The sequence below is a fragment of the Scyliorhinus torazame genome, chromosome 1, assembly GCF_047496885.1.
Source record: "Scyliorhinus torazame isolate Kashiwa2021f chromosome 1, sScyTor2.1, whole genome shotgun sequence".
NCBI lineage: Eukaryota > Metazoa > Chordata > Chondrichthyes > Carcharhiniformes > Scyliorhinidae > Scyliorhinus > Scyliorhinus torazame.
The window spans coordinates 268,962,521-268,984,186 of NC_092707.1; the positions used below are offsets into that span (position 1 = coordinate 268,962,521).

General features: G+C 50.0%; 1 protein-coding gene across 1 annotated transcript in view; it reads right to left on the reverse strand.

The window, feature by feature from the left end:
- Nucleotides 1–21,666, reverse strand: part of LOC140421302 (beta-soluble NSF attachment protein) — a 78,573-nt gene that overhangs the window by 34,765 nt on the left and 22,142 nt on the right. The window contains exon 3 of the mRNA XM_072505930.1: nt 1,427–1,543. Within this exon, the coding sequence (XP_072362031.1) occupies nt 1,427–1,543 (117 nt within the window). The remainder of the gene's footprint in view (nt 1–1,426; nt 1,544–21,666) is intronic.

Consider the following 21,666-nt stretch of genomic DNA (forward strand, 5'->3'; position numbering starts at 1 on the left):
CCGCAGTGCTCACCCACTGCGCCACCGTGCCACTCTTCACACTGCAACCTTGGCATCATCCAAACTCACACCAACTCCCATTCACCCATCATCCCTGTCCTCGTCCCACTTTTAATCGCTTCACTGAGCCTCAGCTGACACTGTGTCCATTGTTCTTTGTGAGAAAGAGGTGAAACATTAGTTTTCGGGGAGTTGTTGTTGAGGGACACGAGCTTACCTGTACAAGCACGATGGCTGACACCACTGAGGAACCTCTTATCAGCAGATCAGAATCTCAGGCTACAAGTCAGTACATCTATCTCCACACATGCTGCCTTCCTTTGGCAAAAGAAAGGTTTGTATGCAAAAGGGACAATAACTACGCAATTCTTTTAATGGTACCAGATGATACCAAGGGTTTCCCAACTTATGCTGAGTGAGCCATAGAAACGTGTACAAAAACAGGAGGTCTTTCTCCTGATGCCAATCCATTTTCTTCCTAAAATGTAGCCAGGTCGGAGGTTTTTTAAAATTCATTCATGGGATGTGGGCATCGCTGGCTGGCTCAGCATTTTATTGTCCATCCGTATTTGCCCTTCAACTGAATGGCTTCCTTGGCCATTTCAGAGGGCATTTTAAGAGTCAACCAGATTGTTGTGTGTCAGGTATCATATGTAGGCCAGACCAGGTAAGGATGGCAGATTTCCTCCCCTGAAGGATATTAGTGAACCAGGTAGACTTTCCAACAATCGAGTCATGGTCATCATTAGACTTTTAATTCCAGATTTTTGTTGAATTCAAATTTCACCATCTACCATGGCAGATTCGAACTGTGGGCTCACAGAGCATTGCCATGGGTCTCTTATTGGCGACAATTCTACTACTCCATCCCCTCCTAATTCAGTAATTCAGTCAAAGCCATCACTGGGCACTGGCGGCCTTGCTTCCACATGGGACCATCCTCCTTTGGTGCACCCGCTACAGCATAGAGGACAAATCTCCTGCCTCAAAGGGAACAGCCCGGCCCACACATTTCACTATGTTCTGCCACAGTCATAACTCCCTTTGTTAGAATGGCAAGCTGCAGTCTGTCTAAAGCTGCTGAATTTAACGTTTCCCCGACCAAATGCCAAGCCCTCAGGGCAAACCTTTCTGACAAGGGAATTTCCACTGAATCTCTGCTGCAGGTGGGTCCCGTATCCTCACCATTTCTGCCCACTCCTTCACAATTGATCGCCTCTGGGTAATCCTAGATTGAAGAGTTGCTAATGCAACACTCATGGGACTCTAACCAACTCAGCCACAGAGTGACAAAAGTGTGTACTGTATGGCTGCAGTTTCTCATTCTCTTGGATATCTACCACCAAGCACCTGCACCACTTGCACAAATGTCTGAATAAATAAACCAAGCAGGAATTCTGCATCCGGCATGTTTTAAAAATCGTACCTTGTGGATCTGCCTTCTTGTATGCGTTCCCGGCATCCACAAAACTGGTGGCAGCATCGTGTTTGCTTTGTAACTGTAGGTGCAGTTTGGCTGCTTGGCAAAATGCATTTCCCGCAGCTAGTCAATGTAAAGAAAACAGTCAAATCTACTGTACTTTAAACACATGGAGAGAACTTTGCCCACGCAAACTATGAAGGCAGTCCCCTTTATTCAACACATTTCATCAACATCTGCAATGACTAAATTCTCCAATCTGTGAACAAGTTCTGGTTTACACCGTTGCGTGGAAACAGGCTACATGGATGTGTATTGCCGTGCATTATAATCCTTTAAAGACTGCTGCAACAGCATTAATTTGTATCAACAATATTCTCATTTGACATGCAACCTCCTTTGCCATGCTTGCATCGAATTCTACAAATCCATTGAAATTCCCTTTCAAGTTTGTCCTAAAGAAATGAAGGTAGAAATTACAGTTGCCAATTTCAGTGGTTTGACACATAATGTATCAACTTGACATGGTCTGGATTAACGCCCAGTTAAAATAGCATTAAGAAGAACATTATCTGAAAATTTGAATGGCTCATCCATAAATTTCACAAACAGTAAGTTTTAATATATATCCATTAAGATAGCTATTCTACAATTGGCTTGGAGCTTCCAGCGTGACTAATTAGATCATTTACTCAATTTTAGTTACTCTTGAATTAACATAATTTAACACAGCAATTAACTGGTATTAATGTGCGATTGTTTTACTGAACAAAATTTTCAGCTAAATGTCACTCAAAGAAGGTCATTGAAAAATAATCAAACCTCTGCCACGCTTTGAAGAAAGGCAGCAGAAAAGTTATTCATAAAGAAAATACTTTTGTTGTGACATTAGAGAGATTATTCCAGTGACATTCAATTATTATTTTTTTTAATAAATATTTTTATTCTCCTCCTTTTTCACATTTTCTCCCAAATTTACACCTACCAACAATAAATAATAATCAGTAACGAATGCAATGTCAATCCCGATATCAATAACAACAATCCCATTCTCCCCCCCACAAAAAAAACAGCAGCCTGCATGTTAACAGAAACAAATAACAAAAAGGAATCAGGAATCACCCATAGTCACCATTAATATATACCGTCCCCCTCCCCCCAACCCTCCCAACCCCCCCCCCCCTGTCTAATGTGCAATGTAATCCAATTCTCGAAAGTGCATAATAAATAATGCCAATGAATTGTAGAACCCTCCATCCTTCCCCTCAGTTCAAATTTGACCTTCTCAAGAGTCAAGAATTCCAGCAGGTCCCCCCGCCAACAGGATCCGCCTTCGGGCAATCAACGAGGCGAAGGCTACAAGACCTGCCTCCGCACCAGTTTCCAACCCCGGCTGGTCTGACACCCCGAATATGGCCTCCTGAGAGCCCAGGTCCAGTTTCACGTGTACCACTTTAGAGATTACCCTAAAAACCTCTTTCCAGTAATCCTCCAGCTTTGGGCAGGTCCAAAACATATGAACATGGTTTGCGCTCCCCCACCCCCTCGCAATGTTCACACACATCTTCTACCCCCTCAAAGAGCAGACTCATCCTCCCTCCTGTGAGGTGTGCTCTATATACCACCTTCATCTATATCAGCCCCAACCTCGCGCACGAGGTGGAGGCGTTCACCCTCCGGAGCGCCTCACACCAGAACCCCTCCTCCATACGCTCTCCCAACTCTTCCTCCCACTTTGCCTTCATCCCTTCCAGTGGTGCCTTCTCCTCTTCCAAAATAACCCCGTAAGCCGCCGACACTACCCACTTCTCCAGTCCCCCTATCGTCAGCACCTCCTCCAGCAATGTGGAAACCGGCTCTACTGGGAAGCTCTGTATTTCCTTCCGGGCAAAGTCTCGCACCTGCATGTATCTAAATATTTCCCCGTGCTCCAGCCCATACTTCACTCCCAGCTCCTTCAATCCTGCAAACCGACCCCCAAGAAACAAATCTTTTAGTGTCCTAAATCCTTTCTCCTCCCATCTCTGAAAATTTCCATCCCACTGTAGAAGTCCGCTGTTTCCCAATACATCTAATAGGTAAAAGTGATAGTTTGAAAGATAGCTATTTAGTATTGAGCCCTGGTCTATTGAATCACTCATAACTTCAGGTCATTTAAAAAAACACACATTCAGCATTTCATGAACGTTGCCTATAAATGAGTGACAACTAACCCTGAAATCAAACTCATTTGATGTTAATCCAAACCAATTAGGATTACATAGGGGTGTAATTAGATGGCTAAAGACAGATATGAAACAGTACAAGTGTGAAGTTTCATTCGGCCATTTTTAGCTGGATCATTCTCTCTCTGTCTCTTTCCGGAATCAATCTATACTTTGACTTAACTATTCGCTGTCTTTCATATTTCATTTTCTGACTGGACTTTTGAAGTTGCGAGCTGTTTGCCTAAGCAAGAAAACCATTTCTGTGATTCTTTGAAAGTTTCAATTGTCTACGAATTGCCTTTTAAATGACTTTCAATTGTAATCAATAGAAGACAAATAAAACAATTCTTATTTGCACCAGAGAAGTTTTAACTTAAATTTCTACTGAGATTTAGTGATTCGCAAAGTGCAGCTGAATCCGGATGGTAGATCTAACACTTGGCGTAGTTCGGCAAAAGTGGGAGGAGCCAGCCAGGAAGAAAACGGCTAGAGTGGAGTAAGAAATATCTTTTTCAACCATTCTTAAAGCCGCATCAAGCAGTGCTTCGACCCCTTAGAAATGACCTTTTTATAGACTATTAATTCAATCAGGTGCCGATCGTTGAAACTAAAATAAAACGGGACTGAAAAAGTAGTAACGGTAGTGTACACAGATACACAAAAGGAGTGGACGACCAAAAAATTTGGTGTAAGGCTGAGTTTATGGCGGACATGACTCCTAAAATAGATTCAGAACCTTCAAATGGTAGAGAAGTACTTCCCACAACGTGCAAGAGAGGCCGCGCTGTACCGGATGTCTCTATTGATGATAAATTGTATAATCTTGGATCTTTGATTTGTAGATAATTCGGACTGTCTGAAGTTGCCACAAAAATTGGAATCAAAATATGGGGCGGGATTCTCCCCTACCCGGCGAGGCGGGGGGTCCCAGCGCCGAGGAGTGACGTGAAGCACTCTGGCGTCGGGCCGCCCCCAAAGGTGCGGAATCCAAAGGGGCTTTGCGCCACATCAACCGCCACCGAAGGGCCTCCGCCGGCTGGCGTGAGTTGGCGCATACGCAGGAGCGCCAGTGTGCTGGCGTCATCACGGCGCATGCGCGGGAGAGTTTGTCTCCGCATCGGCCATGGCGGAGGACCACAGCAGCCGAAGCAGAGGAATAGAGTGCCCCCCAGGCACAGGCCTGCTCGTGGATCGGTGGGCCCCGAACGCTGGCCAGGCCACCGTGGGGGCACCTCCCAGGGCCAGATCCCCCCCTCCCCCCCCCCCCCCAAGAACCCCGGAGGCAGTCCGCACCGCCAGGTCCCGCTGATAAGGACCTACTCCAATTACGTTGGCGGGACTGGCAAAAAACGGGTGGGACTTCGGCCCATCGCGGGCTGGAGAATTCGGGCGGCCCCGGGCCCCATAGAGTTGCGCCGGTCCCCGCCATTCTCTGAGGCGGGCGGCGCGATTCATGCCGGGGCCATTTTGGGGGGACCAGAGAATTTGGAGGACAGCAGGGGCGGGATTCACACCTACCCCCCGGCAATTCTCCGACCCGGCCGGGGGTCGGAGAATCCTGCCCATGATATCCCCAAAGGACAGTGGTCCCTTGATAATATCAAGAAGACATGGGGGAAAACCACACGGTTAAACGGTGGAAAATGTATGACATGGTCTTTTGCAGTAATGGCACAGCTCCAAAAACATCAAGAGACAATTGCAAAAACTAAATTCGATCATGAGCTTAAGTCCACTAAAGACCAACTAGCAGTAGTTGTTGAAGAATTATGAGATGCAAAATCTAAATTTGAACAATGTGATCAGATTAAATCATTGTTGGAAAATGAAACCTTTAAGGTTCAACAACTATCATTTCAAAATGGAGATTTGCGATGTAAAGTTGTTGAATCAGAGTCAAAATACCAACAGTTACAAACAGAAACTGAGCAAATCAAAAGTCAAAATTGCCAGTTACTCGAGGAAAAATGTATTTTGGAAAGTGACATAGACACCATGAAATGTCATAACAAATTACTGACAGACAAATTAACAGCACAAGAGACTTCAAATCTGTTTTTAAAAAATCAGCTGAACTCTCCAAAGCAAACAGCGCCACCAACCGGACAATTTGAAATGATATTAACTAAGACCCAAGGTGTACCAGTGATAACTAAATCAAATCTTACATTATTGCAAGCTGCTACTGACATGAAAACAATGAATACACTGATCGAGGCTCCACAAAGGGGGTCTGGCCAAATGAACTATCTATCAAGGACACTTTTACCCCAGAACAAATCGTTATCTTACTCTGAGACCAACCACGAAATGCTGCTGGCCATGATCCAAAACCTCTCATGGCAGCTTTAATAGACTGAGATTTTTAAACAAGAAAAGCCTGTTCAGTTAAGCAACAAGCCTCATGGCAAACAAAGTGTAATACAACTTAACCCATTAAGCACCAAACAGCCACCAGAACTGGCTGCAGCTTTAAACTTGATCCTACCAAGACCTCAGTCCGAAACCTCAATTGCTAACAAAGGCACGTCAATCGTTGCCGCTCCTCCTCCGTTAACGACAAATCCAACCCTTGCATTCACTTCAAAAAATAATTCCAGAAGATTCCTTTCTCGTGTTGAAGACGGCCATTTTGCGAGTTTCAGAATTCATGGTTGCAGACTGGTCAACGATGAAGGCCAGCCTCCTGGCTACACGGACACGGGACAAATCACGTATCGCTAAAAAGTAGCTAAGAACTGTCAAATTGAGAAAACTGTCATTATTTTGAATGGTGCTTTATTCATTTTAAGAAATTAACACATCTTGTTAGCTGTGCTTCCTTTAACAGGATTGGCGAATTCATCTACAGAAAACCAAGATACAGCGCAAAATTGGTTCAGTCATATATTTAATAAGTTGTGTTTGATATTTTAAAATAAATGTGTAAAATTAGCCTGGAAATTAGAACTTCAGACAATGTGGAAGCTGGTTTAAAAAAAACAACACAACTCTGATTAAAAGCAAATCTATATTCCAAAAGAACACATCATTCCAAGACATTTGATAACGTGAATTTGGCAGCAATCCAACTTTTACTCCCAGTCCATTTGAGTGACATATATGAAAAACGTTTAGAGATGCAAATGGCATCATTCCAATTTATCCACCCACTATACGCCCTTTTTGTCTCTGCAGAAAAATTAACCCTTTCAACAAGCTTTTGTGAATAATCCAGAAGATGTCAAAGACTTAGCAATTCACATCCAATACAAAGTTTATTAAAAAAAAACTTGACCAACCCTTTGATTACACTCTTTGGGGTTGATTTTCCAATTGGTTGGGTGGCATAGGAATTATCATTAAGGGCCTTTTCCTATTTTGCATATTTGGACTTATCATTTACGTACTAATGCTGCTGATCAGATACTTTGGCTAATGCATGCCTAGCCATAGAGCCCCACCAATCCACATGGTTCATATTTATTCATATGCACCACTAGCCAATAACATCAAAATGGAAGTTTTTGTTGAACTATTATTTACTGCATTATTATTCATTTATTATTGAATTATTATTAATAATTCATTACAAAATCACAATCAACTTTGATAATCATTTTACCATTTATTATTAAATCATACACTCAACTTTTTAAACTGTATAATAATTTTATTTGTATACATGAAATAATTATTTGACTGTATTGTTAACATTGTACAATTTATTAATACTGAATCAGTAGTATCAAATGTGATTAATTTATTAATTGTTATTCTTTAAAAATTATAATAAATATTGCTGAAATGTTTGTAATGCAATGCTTATCCACTCTATTGTTTAAAACTGCAATGACAATATGAATGAGTTACTCTTTGCACTTTTACCTATCCTATCGCATTAATAATGTCTTTTATCTTATGATAATATCTCACTTATCCTTTCGATCTATCAAAGGGCCGACTGTAGAAGCCCGCTGTTTCCTAATACATCTAATAGGTAAAAGTGATAGTTCGAAAGATAGCTATTTAGTATTGAGCCCCTGGTCTATTGAATCACTCATAACTTCAGGTCATTTAAAAAAAACACACATTCAGCATTTCAAGAACAGAGCAGCAAACAAAAATTCCTATGCAGCTAGCAAAATACATTTGCAAGATAAAATAAGCCAAGGGCAAGGCAAGCATGTGATAAGAAAGCCGAATCACATTCCTAGCTGATACAAGAATACATTTTAAGGTTAATGTTGCCTCTAAATGAGTGACAACTAACCCTCAAATCAAACTCATTTGATGTTAATCCAAACCAATTAGGATTACATAGGGGTGTAATTCGATGGCTAAAGCCAGATATGAAACAGTATAACTGTGAAGTTATAGCTGGATTTCTTTCTCTCTCGCTTTCCGGAATCAATCTATACTTTGACTGAACTATTCGCTGTCTTTCATATTTCATTTTCTGACTTGACTTTTGAAGTTATTGTGAGCTGTTTGCCTAAGCAAGAAAACCATTTCTGTGATTCTTTGAAAGTTTCAATTGTCTACGAATTGCCTTTTAAATGACTTTCAATTGTAATCAATAGAAGACAAATAAAACAATTCTTATTTGCACCTGAGAAGTTTTAACTTAAATTTCTACTGAGATTTAGTGATTCGCAAAGTGCAGCTGAATCCGGATGGTCGATCTACCACCCACATCCCTGGCTCAAATCTATGGTTCCCCCGAATCGGCATTTCCCTTGACCCTGTCCCCAAATCAAAGTGCTGTCAAAACTGGCTCCCACTTCTCAATGATGCTATTACTACCGGACTCCGTGAATATTTCCCTGGGGCCATCGGGAGCGAGCTCCTTCAATCCCGACCGCGTACACAAACTCTCTTCCATTCTGACCCACTGGGTGTCAACCCTTCTGACCCAGCTCTGTACTTTCTCCACATTCGCCACCCAGTAATAATACATCAGGGGCGTCATTCTCCGACCCCCCGCCGGGTCGGAGAATGGCTGTTGGCCGCCGTGAATCCCGCCCCCGCCGAAGTCTCCGGTACCGGAGATTGGGCGGGGGCGGGAATCGGGCCGCGCCGGTTGGCGGGACCCCCGCTCAATTCTCCGGCCCTGATGGGCCGAAGTCCCGCCCAGAAATTGCCTGTCCCGCCGGCGTAAATCAAAGCTGGTATTTACCGGCGGGACAAGGCGGCGTGGGCGGGCTCCAGGGTCCTGGGGGGGGGGCGCGGGGTGATCTGACCCCGGGGGTGCCCCCACGGTGGCCTGGCCCGCGATCGGGGCCCACCGATCCGCGGGCGGGCCTGTGCCGTGGGGGCACTCTTTCCCTTCCGCTTCCGCCACGGCCTCCACCATGGCGGAGGCGGAAGAGACTCTCCCCACTGCGCATGCGCGGGAAACTGTCGGCGCCCGCTGACGCTCCCGCGCATGCCCCGCATTTCCGCGCCAGCTGGTGGGGCAACAAACGCCATTTCCGCCAGCTGGCGGGGGGAAAATCCCTCCGGCGCCGGCCTAGCCCCTCAATGTTGGGGCTCGGCCCCCAAAGATGCGGAGCATTCCGCACCTTTGGGCCGGCGCGATGCCCGTCTGATTGGCGCCGTTTTTGGGGGAGAATTTCGCCCCAGGTTCGGAAGACCCAAACCCCCTGCCTGCCTTCCTCTCTGTAGTTGTACCTTTCTAATTCTGGCCACCTTCCCTCCCCATATGAACAAGGTAATCATCCCTTCAATCTCTCTAAAAAATGCCTTTGGCAGGAAAATCGTCAGGCATTGGAAAATTAACAGAAATCGCGGCAACACGTTCATTTTAACCACCTGTATCCGACCTGTCTGTGACAGAGGGAGACCACCCCACCTTGCCAGTATCAGCTTTTACCCTCCCCACCAAACTAGAAATGTTGGACCTACGGAGCCCCCCCACAATCCCGAGCAACCTGCACCACCAGGTATCTAAAGCGAGTCCCTGCCCTACGGAATGGCAGCCCCCCACCACTGACCGAGACACCACAAAATATTCACTCTTGTCTAGATTTAATTTGTACCCCGAGAAAGACCCAAACACCCAAAGCAGTTCCAGTATTTCCCCTATTGACACATTTGGTTCCAACACGCATAATAAGTCATCGGCATACAAGGACACCCCATGCTCTATCCCCCCACCCCCCCCACTATTCCTTTCCATATCCCCGAACTTCTTAACGCGATGGCCAATGGCTCAATCGCGAGTGCAAACAGCAGGGGGGACATAGGACATCCCTGCCTAGTCCCACGGCGGAGAGGAAAGTATTCTGAGCTGATGTTATTTCTGCGGATACTCCCCCTCGGCTCCTTATACAGTAACTTTACCCAATCCACAAATCTTGATCCAATCCCAAACCGCTCCAGAACTGCTATCAAGTACCCCCATTCTACCCGGTCAAATGCTTTCTTGGTGCCCAATGCCACAACCACCTGTTTCTTTCCCTTTCACCGGTGCCATAACCACGTTCAATACCCTCCTAATGTTCGAAAAGAGCTGCCTTCCTCTCTCAAACCCCGTCTGACCTTCACCTATCACCTTCGGGAGGCTCTCCTCCAGCCTACCTGCCAGTACCTTCGCCAATATCTTTGCGTCCACGTTTAAAAGTGAGAAGGCTTATACGACCCACACTCCATCGGATCCTTATCCCTTTTAAACAACAGGGAAATCAATGCCTGCCCCAAAGTTTGTGATAACACAATTACCATTCGCATTCAATTATAAGGGAAAAAATCCAATTAGTCCATGGTAGTGCTATCAAACGTTCTATTGAGAAAAGGTTTGTGTAGGACTTCTGCATGTAAAGGACACAAGTTCAGGAACCTTAAACTTTTGTCTTGGCCATCTTGCTAGTGAACTTCACAAATAAGAAAGTCATTTATAAAGGCTGAACTGGGTGATAGAATTTACAGCACAGAAGGAGGCCATTCGGCCCATCGAGTCTGCACCGGCTCTTGGAAAGAGCACCCCACCCAAGCCCACACCTCCACCCTATCCCCATAACCCAGTAACCCCACCCAACACAAAGGGCAATTTTGGACACCAAGAACAATTTAGCATGGCCAATCCACCTAACCTGCACATCTTTGGACTGTGGGAGAAAACCCCCGCACACACGGGGAGAACGTGCAGACTCCACACAGACAGTGACCCAAGCCGGGAGTTGAACCTGGGACCCTGAAGCTGTGAAGCAATTGTGCTAACCACTATGCTACCGTACTGCTCTCGAAGGGTAGATTCAGTATCTTGGAATGGTGGTCATACTAGTCAACAATGACAATTCAAAATCTGTACATCGAAAAGAATCATTTTTATCCAAGTTGGAATTGTAATCATCAACTGGTATTTTGAAAGCTTAGAACCTGGGGCGAAATTCTCCCCCAACGGCGCGATGTCCGCCGACTGGCGCCAAAGACGGCGCCAATCGGACAGGCATCGCGCCGGCCCAAAGGTGCGGAATGCAAAGGTGCCGACGCCGGAGGGATTTCCGCCCCGCCAGCTGGCGGAAATGGCGTTTGTTTCCCCGCCAGCTGGCGCGGAAATGCGGCACATGCGCGGGAGCGTCAGCGGCCGCTGAAAGTTTCCCGCGCATGCGCAGTGGGGAGAGTCTCTTCCGCCTCCGCCATGGTGGAGGCCGTGGCGGAGGCAGAAGGGAAAGAGTGCCCCCACGGCACAGGCCCGCCCGCGGATCGGTGGGCCCCGATCGCGGGCCAGGCCACCGTGGGCGCACCCCCCGGGGCCAGATCGCCCCGCGCCCCCCCCCCCCAGGACCCCGGAGCCCGCCCATGCCGCCTGGTCCCGCCGGTAAATACCAGGTTTGATTTACGCCGGCGGGACAGGCAATTTCTGGACGGGACTTCGGCCCATCCGGGCCGGAGAATCCAGCGGGGCGTCCCGCCAACCGGCGCGGCCGGATTCCCGCCCCCGCCCAATCTCCGGTACCGGAGACTTCGGCGGGGGCAGGGGCGGGATTCACGGCGGCCAACGGCCATTCTCCGACCCGGCGGGGGGTCGGAGAATGACGCCCTGAATTCTAACCATAAGGATGTGGGGAGGGTACCTACTTTCATCATTGGTTGTTGGCTGTTCAAGGGGCATCTTAATGTAGTCTAAGGACAACTAAGTACCAATTTATGGGCATTTCCTTTCCTGGAAATTACATTTTTAACAATCTGGGGCGAAATTCTCCGGTCTCGGCGCGTTGTCCGCCGACCGGCACCAAAAACGGCGCAAATCAGTCCGGCATCGCGCCGCCCCAAAGGTGCGGAATCCTCCGCATCTTGGGGGGCCGAGCCCCAACCTTGAGGGGCTAGGCCCGCGCCGGACTGATTTCCGCCCGCCAGCTGGCGGAAAAGTCCTTTGGTGCCCCGCCAGCTGGCGCAGAAATGACATCTCCGGGCGGCGCATGCGCGGGGGCATTAGCGTCCGCTCACGGCATCCCCGCGCATGCGCTGTGGAGGGAGTCTCTTCTGCCTCCGCCATGGTGGAGACCGTGGCGAAGGCGGAAGGAAAAGTGTGCCCCCACGGCACAGGCCCGCCCGCGGATCGGTGGGACCCGATCGCGGACCAGGCCACGGTGGGGGCACCCCCGGGGTCAGATCACCCCGCGCCCCCCCCCCAGGACCCCGGAGCCCGCCCGCGCCGCCTTGTCCCGCCGGTAAGGTAGGTGGTTCAATCCACGCCAGCGGGACAGGCATCCTAGCAGCGGGACTTCGGCCCATCCGGGCCGGAGAATCGTGGGGGGGGGGCGCCAACCGGGGCGGCGCGATTCCCGCCCCCGCCGAATATCCGGTGTCGGAGAATTCGGCAACCGGCGGGGGCAGGATTCACGCCAGCCCCCGGCGATTCTCCAACCCGGCGGGGGGGTGGGGTCGGAGTATCTCGCCCCTCATCTTGTTTCTTCTCTCAAGTGACTGCATATAGCAATACACTGCCACATTCCTGAGACAGCAGGCTAAAAAAATCATACAACCAGTGTTCCTGCTCTTGATTGTTATTCAGTAACAATGCTGGATGTTTGTATGTGTGCTTAGCATGTGAGGACAGGAAAAGGCTCAGCTTTGACACCGTCCCATAACCAAACTGTGTGCCGATACTATCTGTCCGAACTCATAAGGGGAGTGGCTAATTGGATGAAGTTCTAGAGGAGGAAGGACTGTAGTCAAACCCTGGAAACCAAGCCAATGCCTTCTGGTGAAAAAAGGTTGAAGGTATCGGATACTGCAAATGCTATAGGCCCTGACAATATTCTGGCAATAGCAGTGAAGATGTGTGCTGCAGGACTTGCCACACCCCTAGCCAAGCTGTTCCAGTACAGATACAACATTGGCATCTACCCTGCAATGTGGAAAATTGACCAGGTATGTCCTGTACACAAAAAGCAGGACAAATTCAGTCCGGTCAATTACCGCTCCAACAGTCTACCTCGATCATGAGTAAAGTGATGGAAGGAGTTGTTAGCCGTGCTATGAAGCAGCACATGAGTAACAATAACCTGCTCACGGACGCTTAGTTTGAGTTCCGCCAGGGCCACTCAGCTCCAGACCTCATTACAACCTTGATCCAAACATGAACAAAAAGGGTTAAACCCCAGAGGTGAGGTGAGAGTGACTGCCCTTGACATAAAGGCAGCATTTGACCAAACATGGCATCAAGAGCCCTGGCAAAACTGGAGTCAATGGGAATCGGGGGAAACTCTCCGCTGGTTGGAATCATACCTGGCACAAAGGAACATGGCGAAGGTTGTAGGAGGTTAATCATGTCAGATCCTCAACATCACTGAAGGGATTCCTCATGCTAGTGTCCTGAACCCAACTATTTTCAGCTGCTTCATCAATGATCATCCTTGTCATAAACTCAGGTTGGGGATGATTGCTGATGACTGCGTAACGTTCAGCACCATTCCCAAATCCTCAGATACTGAAGCAAACCAGGCGAGGGTCGACAATGGCATGTAACATTCACACTACACAAGTGCCAGGCAAAGATCATCTCCAACAAGAGATAATCTAACTAAAGCTCCTTGATATTCAATGACAGTAGTATTGCGGAATCCCCCACTATCAACATCCTGGGGGTTATCTTGGACCCAAAACTAACTGGGCTATCATATAATGCAGCTACAAAAGCAGGTCAGAGGCTAGGAATTCTGCAGTGAGTAACTCACCTCCTGACTCTCTAAAGCCTGTCCACCATCTACAACGCACAAGTCAGGAGTATAATGGAATACTCTCCACTTGGCTGGATGAGTGCAGCTCCACTAATAAGAAGCTCAATACCCTCCAGGACAAAGCAGCCCGCTTGATTCGCATCCCTTCCACATACATTCAATCCTTCCACCACCAACAAAGATCTAGAGGATGCACTGTAGGAACTCACTAGAGCTCCTTAGGCAGCACCTTGCAAATCCACGACCACTACCATCTGGAAGGACAAGGGCCGCAGATACCTGGGAACACAATCACCTGGAAGCTCCTTTCCAAGTCGCAATATCACTGTTCCTTCACTGTCGCTGGGTCAAAATCCTGGAACTCCCTTCCTTTTGTTTATAAATGTTTTTTATTGGGTTTTTTAATAAAGTATATTTATCGTTATGTACACAAAATAGAATACAAATATACACATATATATATGAAGAGAAGGGAACATGGACAAAAAACAAAACAAACAGCAACAAAAAAAAAAGTTAGAATAAAATAATTGGTAGGGTAGTATATGCTAGCTCAACAACAGCAGCTCTGTACAATTGGCAATATTGTTTTTAGCACATAAATAGGCATCTGTTTGTGGAGGGGGGGGGAACATATACATTTGGGCGCCGGGGAAACAATTACAGAACAATTAGAGGGCTATATGCGAATGGATATGGTGTTGGTGTTGTCGCTTGCTTCTCCCGGACGGTTTTCTCTGCCGTTGTCATCTCGCGATCATCTCCGCTTCAGCCGTTCATCCCGTCTTACGCCCGGATTTTCCTTGCTCTCTGCTCCTGTAGATGCCAAGTTTGTTATTGTTTCCCATACCCTCCTTCCGGCTGTCATTCCCTTGCCTCCCCCCCACCTCACTGGTTCCCCTCTATTGTTCCCGGTCTCCTCCCTCTTCCACCCCCTGCACACCCCCCCCCCCCTTCTCCTGCGGTTTGCCTTTCTTTTCTCTTAGGTTTAGCTGCTATCCTCTCTTTCTTTCCCACCCATGCTGACACCCCCCCCCCAGCCACTTCCTAACCATGGCTATATTAGCAGCCCAGTAATAATTGCTAAAGTTCGGCAGTGCCACCCCACCCTCCCTCCCCCCCCCCCCCCCCCCCCCCCGACTCCGCTCAAGTATTACCTCCTCACTCGCGGGGACTTGCCCCCCCCATACAAAGCCCTTTATGACTTTATTGACCCGCTTAAAAAAGGAACGCAGGATGAAGATGGGGAGACATTGGAAACAAATAGTAATCTCGGGAGGACCGTCATTTTCACCGTTTGAACACTGCCCACTAGAGACAACGAGAACGCATCTCATCTCCGGAAATCCTCCTTTGTCTGATCCACCAACCGGGCCAAGTTCAATTTATGTAGCCGGTCCCAATCCCACGCCACTTGGATACCTAGGTACCTGAAACTGTCCCCTACCAATCTAAACGGCAGTTCCCCCAGTCGCCTCTCCTGACCCCTCGCCTTGACCACAAACATCTCGCTCTTCCCCATATTAAGCTTATATCCCGAAAACCGGCCGAATTCCCCTAAAATTCCCATAATTTCTTCCATCCCCTCCATTGGATCTGAAACATACAAAAGCAGGTTGTCCGCATGCAGCAAGACTGTGCTCCACCCCCCGCCCCCCCCCCCCCCCTCCCCCCTCCCCCGGACCAGCCCCTTCCAGCCCCTCGGAGCCCTCAGAGCAATTGCCAGCGGCTCTATAGCCAGCACAAACAACACTTGGGAGAGGGGGCATCCCTGTCTCGTCCCCCAGTGCAGTCTAAAATAGTCCGAAGTCGTCCTGTTCATCTGTACACTTGCCACAGGAGCCTGGTACAGCAACCTGACCCAGTCAATAAAGCCCCTCCCAAATCCGAACCGCTCCAGAACATCCCATAAATAATCCCACTCAACCCAGTCAAAAGCTTTGTCCGCATCCATCGCGACCACTACCTCCACCTCCCTACTCTCCGGGGGCATCATGATCACGTATAACAGCCTTCTTACATTGGCCACCAGCTGCCTGCCCTTAACGAACCCCGTCTGGTCATCCACAATAACGTCCGGTACACAATCGTCAATCCTGGAGGACAAAATTTTGGCCAACAGTTAGGCGTCTACGTTCAACAGGGAAATCGGCCTGTAAGACACACATAACTCCGGGTCCTTGTCCCGTTTCAGGATAAGCGAAATCGTGGCCTGTGACATCGTCTGGGGCAGAACCCCCCTTTCCCTTGCCTTGTTAAACACCTTCATCAGTACCGGTCCCAATATCCCGGAGAACTTTTTATAGAACTCAACTGGGTACCCATCCGGTCCCGGGGCCATACCAGACTGCATGGCCTACAAGCCCTCCACTATCTCTTCCAACCCGATCGGGACCCCCAGCCCTTCTACCAGCTCCCCGTCCACCTTTGGGAAAGTCAGCACCTTCAGGAAGGGCCTCATCCCCTCCGGCCCCGCAGGGGGTTCTGACCTGTACAACCTGCTGTAAAAATCCCGAAATGCCTTACTCACCCCTGCCGAGTCCCCAACTAAGTTCCCATCCCCGTCAATAACTTTCCCTATTTCTCTAGCTGCCTCCCTCTTTCTGAGCTGCTGTGCAAGCATCCTGCTGGCCTTCTCACCATGCTCGTATATCACCCCCCGCTCCTTTCTGAGCTGTTCTACTGCCCTCCTTGTGGTAACAAGCCAAACTCCGCCTGTTAGCCTCCGCCATTCCCTTAAAAGCCCTGCCTCTGGAGTCTCAGCGTACCTCCTTATAGAATCTCTTTTACCAGTCGGTCCGTCTCTGCCCTGTCCGTCCTGTCCCTGTGAGCCCGGATCGAGATCAGCTCTCCTCTCACCACTGCCTTTAGTGCTTCCCAGACCACTGCTGCCAAGATCTCCCCCGTATCATTTACCTGCAGGTAATTCAGCATGCAATTCCTCAACCTCTCGCACACCGCTTCGTCTGCCAATAGCCTTACATCCAACCTCCATTGCAGGCGCTGATTGCTATTCGTACTAACCTGCAGGTCAACCCAGTGTGGAGCATGGTCCGAGATCATAATCGCCGAATACCCCGTGTCCACCACCACTGCCAGCAAAGCCCTACACAAAACAAAGAAGTCGATCCGAGAGTGCATCTTATGTATGTGGGAGTATAAAGGAAACTCCTTCACCCTCAGCTGACTAAATCTCCAGGGATCCACCCCCCTTCTGCTCCTTGAACCCTTTCAGTTCCTTTGCCATTGCTGGCACCTTGCCCGTTTTCGAGCATGACCGATCCAGGCCTGGATCAATAACCGTATTAAAGTCCCCTCCCAAGAACAGCTTGTGCGAGTCCAGGTCCGGTATCTTCCCCAGCATCCTCTTTATAAATTCCACGTCATCCCAATTTGGCGCATATACATTCACCAGCACTACCTTCATCCCCTGCAGCTTACCACTAACCATGACATATCGACCTTCCACATCCAAAACTATTCTACCCACCTCAAATGTCACCCGCTTATTAATCAAGATCGCAACCCCTCTAGTCTTTGTATCCAGCTCCGAGTGGAAAACCTGACTGACCCAGCCTTTCCTCAGTCTAACCTGGTCCATAACTCTAAGGTGCGTCTCCTGCAGCATTACCACATCCGCCTTCAGTTCCCTCAGGTACGCGAACACACACGCCCTCTTTTTATTTTTAAATATGTTTATTCAAGTTTTCCAACAAAATTTTTGACAAACCCCCCCCCCCCGCCCCCCCCAAAATAACAGAAGATAAAAGAAACGCAAACACAACAATTAACATTGTACATTGTACAAAACATTTACATTGGGTTTCCCCATGTACAATAGTCCCCCCCATATGACATTTAACGGTACTCGTAGGGGAAGTCCCCCCGCCCACCCCCATTCCCCCCCCCCCCCAAACAGAATCCCCCCTCCCCCTCCCCCAACAGAATCCCCCCTCCCCCTCCCCCCCCCACTCCACACCTTAGGGTTGCTGCTGCTGCTGGCCTCCTTCTAACGCTCCGCGAGATAGTCTAGGAACGGTTGCCACGGCCTGAAGAACCCCTGCACAGACCCTCGTAAGGCAAACTTTATCCTCTCCAGCTTAATGAACTCTGCCATGTCATTTATCCAGGCTTCCACACTTCGCGTCCTTCCATAATAACAAGATCCTCCGCCGGGCTACCAGGGACGCAAAGGCCAGAATACCGGCCTCTTTCGCCTCCTGCACTCCCGGCTCGTCCGTTACCCCAAATAATGCTACACCCCAACTCGGCTTGACCTGGACTTTCACCACCTTGGACATAGTCCTCGCAAGACCCCTCCAAAACCCCTCCAGTGCCGGGCACGACCAGAACATGTGGACGTGATTTGCCGGACTCCCCGAGCACCTCCCACACCTGTCCTCCACCCCAAAGAACCTACTCTCCTCGCCCCTGTCATATGCGCTCTGTGAACAACCTTGAATTGTATTAGGCTGAGCCTGGCGCAACAGGAGGAAGAATTAACCCTACTCAGGGCATCAGCCCACAGACCCTCATCTATCTCCTCCCCAAGCTCCTCCTCCCACTTGCCCTTTAGCTCCTCTACCGCGGCCTCCTCTTCTTTCAGCTCCTGGTAGATCGCCGAGACCCTGCCCTCTCCAACCCATACACCCAAAATCACCCTGTCCTGGGTCCCCTGTGCCGGGAGCAGCGGGAATTCCTTCACCTGCCGTCTCACAAACGCCCTCACTTGCATATACCTAAAAGCATTCCCCGGGGATAACCCAAACTTCTCCTCCAGCGCCCCTAGGCTCGCAAACGTCCCATCTATGAACAGGTCCCCTATTCTCCTAATCCCTGCCCGATGCCAGCTCCGAAATCCCCCATCCATCCTTCCCGGGACGAACCGATGATTCTCCCGAATCGGAGACCCAACCGAGGCTCCCACCTCGCCCCTGTGTCGCCTTCACTGCCCCCAGATCTACAGCGTGCCGCCACCACCGGACTCGTGGTGTACCTTGTCGGCGAGAGCGGCAGCGGTGCCGTCACCAGCGCCCTCAGGCACGTGCCCACACAGGACGCCATCTCCAACCCCCTCTCCCTCCATTACCCACTTCCGGATCATCGCCACATTGGCTGCCCAATAGTATCCGCACAAATTTGGCAGAGCCACCCCCCCCCCCCCCCGCCCCCTGTCCCTACCCTGCTCCAGAAACACCCTCTTTACTCTCGGGATCTTATTTTTCCCACACGAAACCCATGATGCTCCTGCTTACCCGTTTGAAAAAGGCCTTGGGAATCATAATGGGAAGGCACTGGAGCACAAATAGAAACTTCGGGAGGACCACTATTTTAACCGACTGCACCCCTGCCCGCCAGCGAGAGTGGCAGCACATCCCATCTTTTAAAATCCTCCTCCATCTGCTCCACCAACCGCGTCAAATTGAGTTTGTGCAGGGCCCCCCAACTCCCAGCCACCTGGATCCCTAAGTACCGAAAGCTCCTTTCCGCCCTTTTCATCGGCAGGTCGATTATCCCCCTTCTCTGGTCCCCTGGATGCACCACAAAGAGCTCACTTTTTCCTACATTCAATTTATACCCCGAGAAGTCCCCAAACTCCCTTAGGATCCGCATGACCTCCGCCATTCCCTCCACTGGGTCTGCCACATACAGCAACAGGTCATCCGCATATAGCGACACTCGATGTTCCTCTCCCCCACGGACCAGTCCCCTCCATTTCCTGGACTCCCTTAGTGCCATGGCCAAGGGCTCAATTGCCAGTGCAAACAGCAAGGGGGACAGGAGGCACCACTGCCCTCGTCCCTCGGTAACAGCCGAAAGTACTCCGACCTCCGCCGATTCGTAGCCACGCTTGCCACCGGGGCTCTATATAACAATCTGACCCAGCCGATAGACCCTCCCCAAACCCAAACCTTCGCAACACTTCCCAAAGATACTCCCACTCCACCCGGTCGAAAGCCTTCGCCGCGTCCATAGCTACCACTACCTCCGCTTCTCCCTCCACCGAGGGCATCATAATCACATTGAGGAGCCTCCTTCCGCACATTAGTATTTAGCTGTCTGCCCTTTACGAACCCAGTCTAGTCCTCATGAATTACCCCCGGGACACAGTCCTCAATTCTCGTAGCCAGCAACTTAACATCCACATTAAGGAGCGAGATCGGTCTATACGACCCACACTGCCGTGGGGCCTTGTCCCGCTTCAGGATCAAAGAGATCAGTGCCCCCGGACATTGTCGGGGGCAAGGTCCCCCCTCCATAGCCTCATTGAAAGTCCTCACTAGCAACGGGCCTAGCAGATCCGCGTACTTCCTATAAAACTCGACTGGGAACCCATCCGGCCCCGGGGCCTTCCCCGCCTGCATGCTCCCCAATCCTTTAACCAGCTCCTCCAGCCCTATTGGCGCCCCTAAACCAGCCACCTCCTGCTCCTCCACCCTCGGGAACCTCAGCTGATCCAAGAATCGTCGCATCCCTGTCTTCCCCCGCTGGGGGCTCAGACCTGTACAGATCCCCATAAAAGTCCCTAAATACCTTGTTTATTCTCACCGCACTCCGCACCGTATTCCCCCCTCTATCCTTAATTCCACCTATCTCCCTCGCTGCCTCCCTCTTACGAAGCTGGTGTGCCAGCATCCGCCTCGCCTTCTCCCCATACTCATACATTGGAGGAAAGCGCAAGGGGGCAATGTGCCTCTGCCTTCCCTGTGGTCAACAGGTCGAACTCCGTCTGGAGATTCCGTCGCTCCCTGAGTAGCCCCTCCTCGGGGCCTCTGCATACCTCCTGTCCACCCTTAAAATCTCCCCACCAACCTCTCCCTCTCCCTCCCCTCTCTCTTCTCCTATGGGCTCTAATGGAGATTAGCTCTCCCCTAACCACCGCCTTCAGCGCCTCCCAGACTACACCCACCTGCACCTCCCCGTTGGCGTTGGCCTCCAAATATCTTTCAATGTCCCACATCCAGGCGCCACAACGGGCACTGGTCCCTCTCCTCCCCCAACTCCAGCTCCACCCAGTGCGGGGCTGGTCTGAGATGGCTATGGCCGAGTACTCGTTCCCTCCACTTTCGGGATTAGCGCCCTGCTCAGAACAAAAAAATCTATCCGGGAGTAGGCTCTATGGACGTGGGAAAAGAATGAAAATTCCCTGGCCTGGGGCCTGACCAACCTCCATGGGTCCACTCCTCCCATCTGGTCCATAAATCCCCTAAGCACCTTGGCCGCAGCCGCCTCTTACCTGTCCTGGACCTAGAGCGATCCAGTGCTGGGTCCAGCACAGTGTTGAAATTCCCCCCATTATCAAGCTTCCTACCTCCAGGTCCGGAATCCGACCCAGCATGCGCTTCATAAATCCGGCATCATCCCAATTCGGAGCATATACATTTACCAGTACCACCCGCACCCCCTGCAGCTACCGCTCACCATCACATATCGACCTCCACTATCCATTACAGTGATTCATTGCCTCAAATGACACCCGCTTCCCCGCTAGTATTGCAACCTCTCTGTTCTTCGCATTCAGTCCCGAATGGAACATCTGTCCTACCCATCCCTTTCTCAGCCTAACCTGATCTGCCACCTTCAAATGTGTCTCCTGAAGCATAGCAACGTCTGCCTTCAGTCCCTTTAAGTGCGGGAACACCCGGGCCCTCTTGACCGGCCCGTTCAGGCCCCTCACATTCCAAGTTATCAGCCGGATTGGGGGGACTGCTGGCCCCCCCCTCCCCCGACTAGCCATCTCCTTTTCTAGGCCAGTCACGTGCCCGCAGCCTCCCACACCCGCGCCTCCCGCACCCTCTAGTCCCCCCAGACGGCGGACCCCCGCCCCAACCACCTCTCCTACTTCAGCTCCCCTTTGGCCAATGCAGCAGCA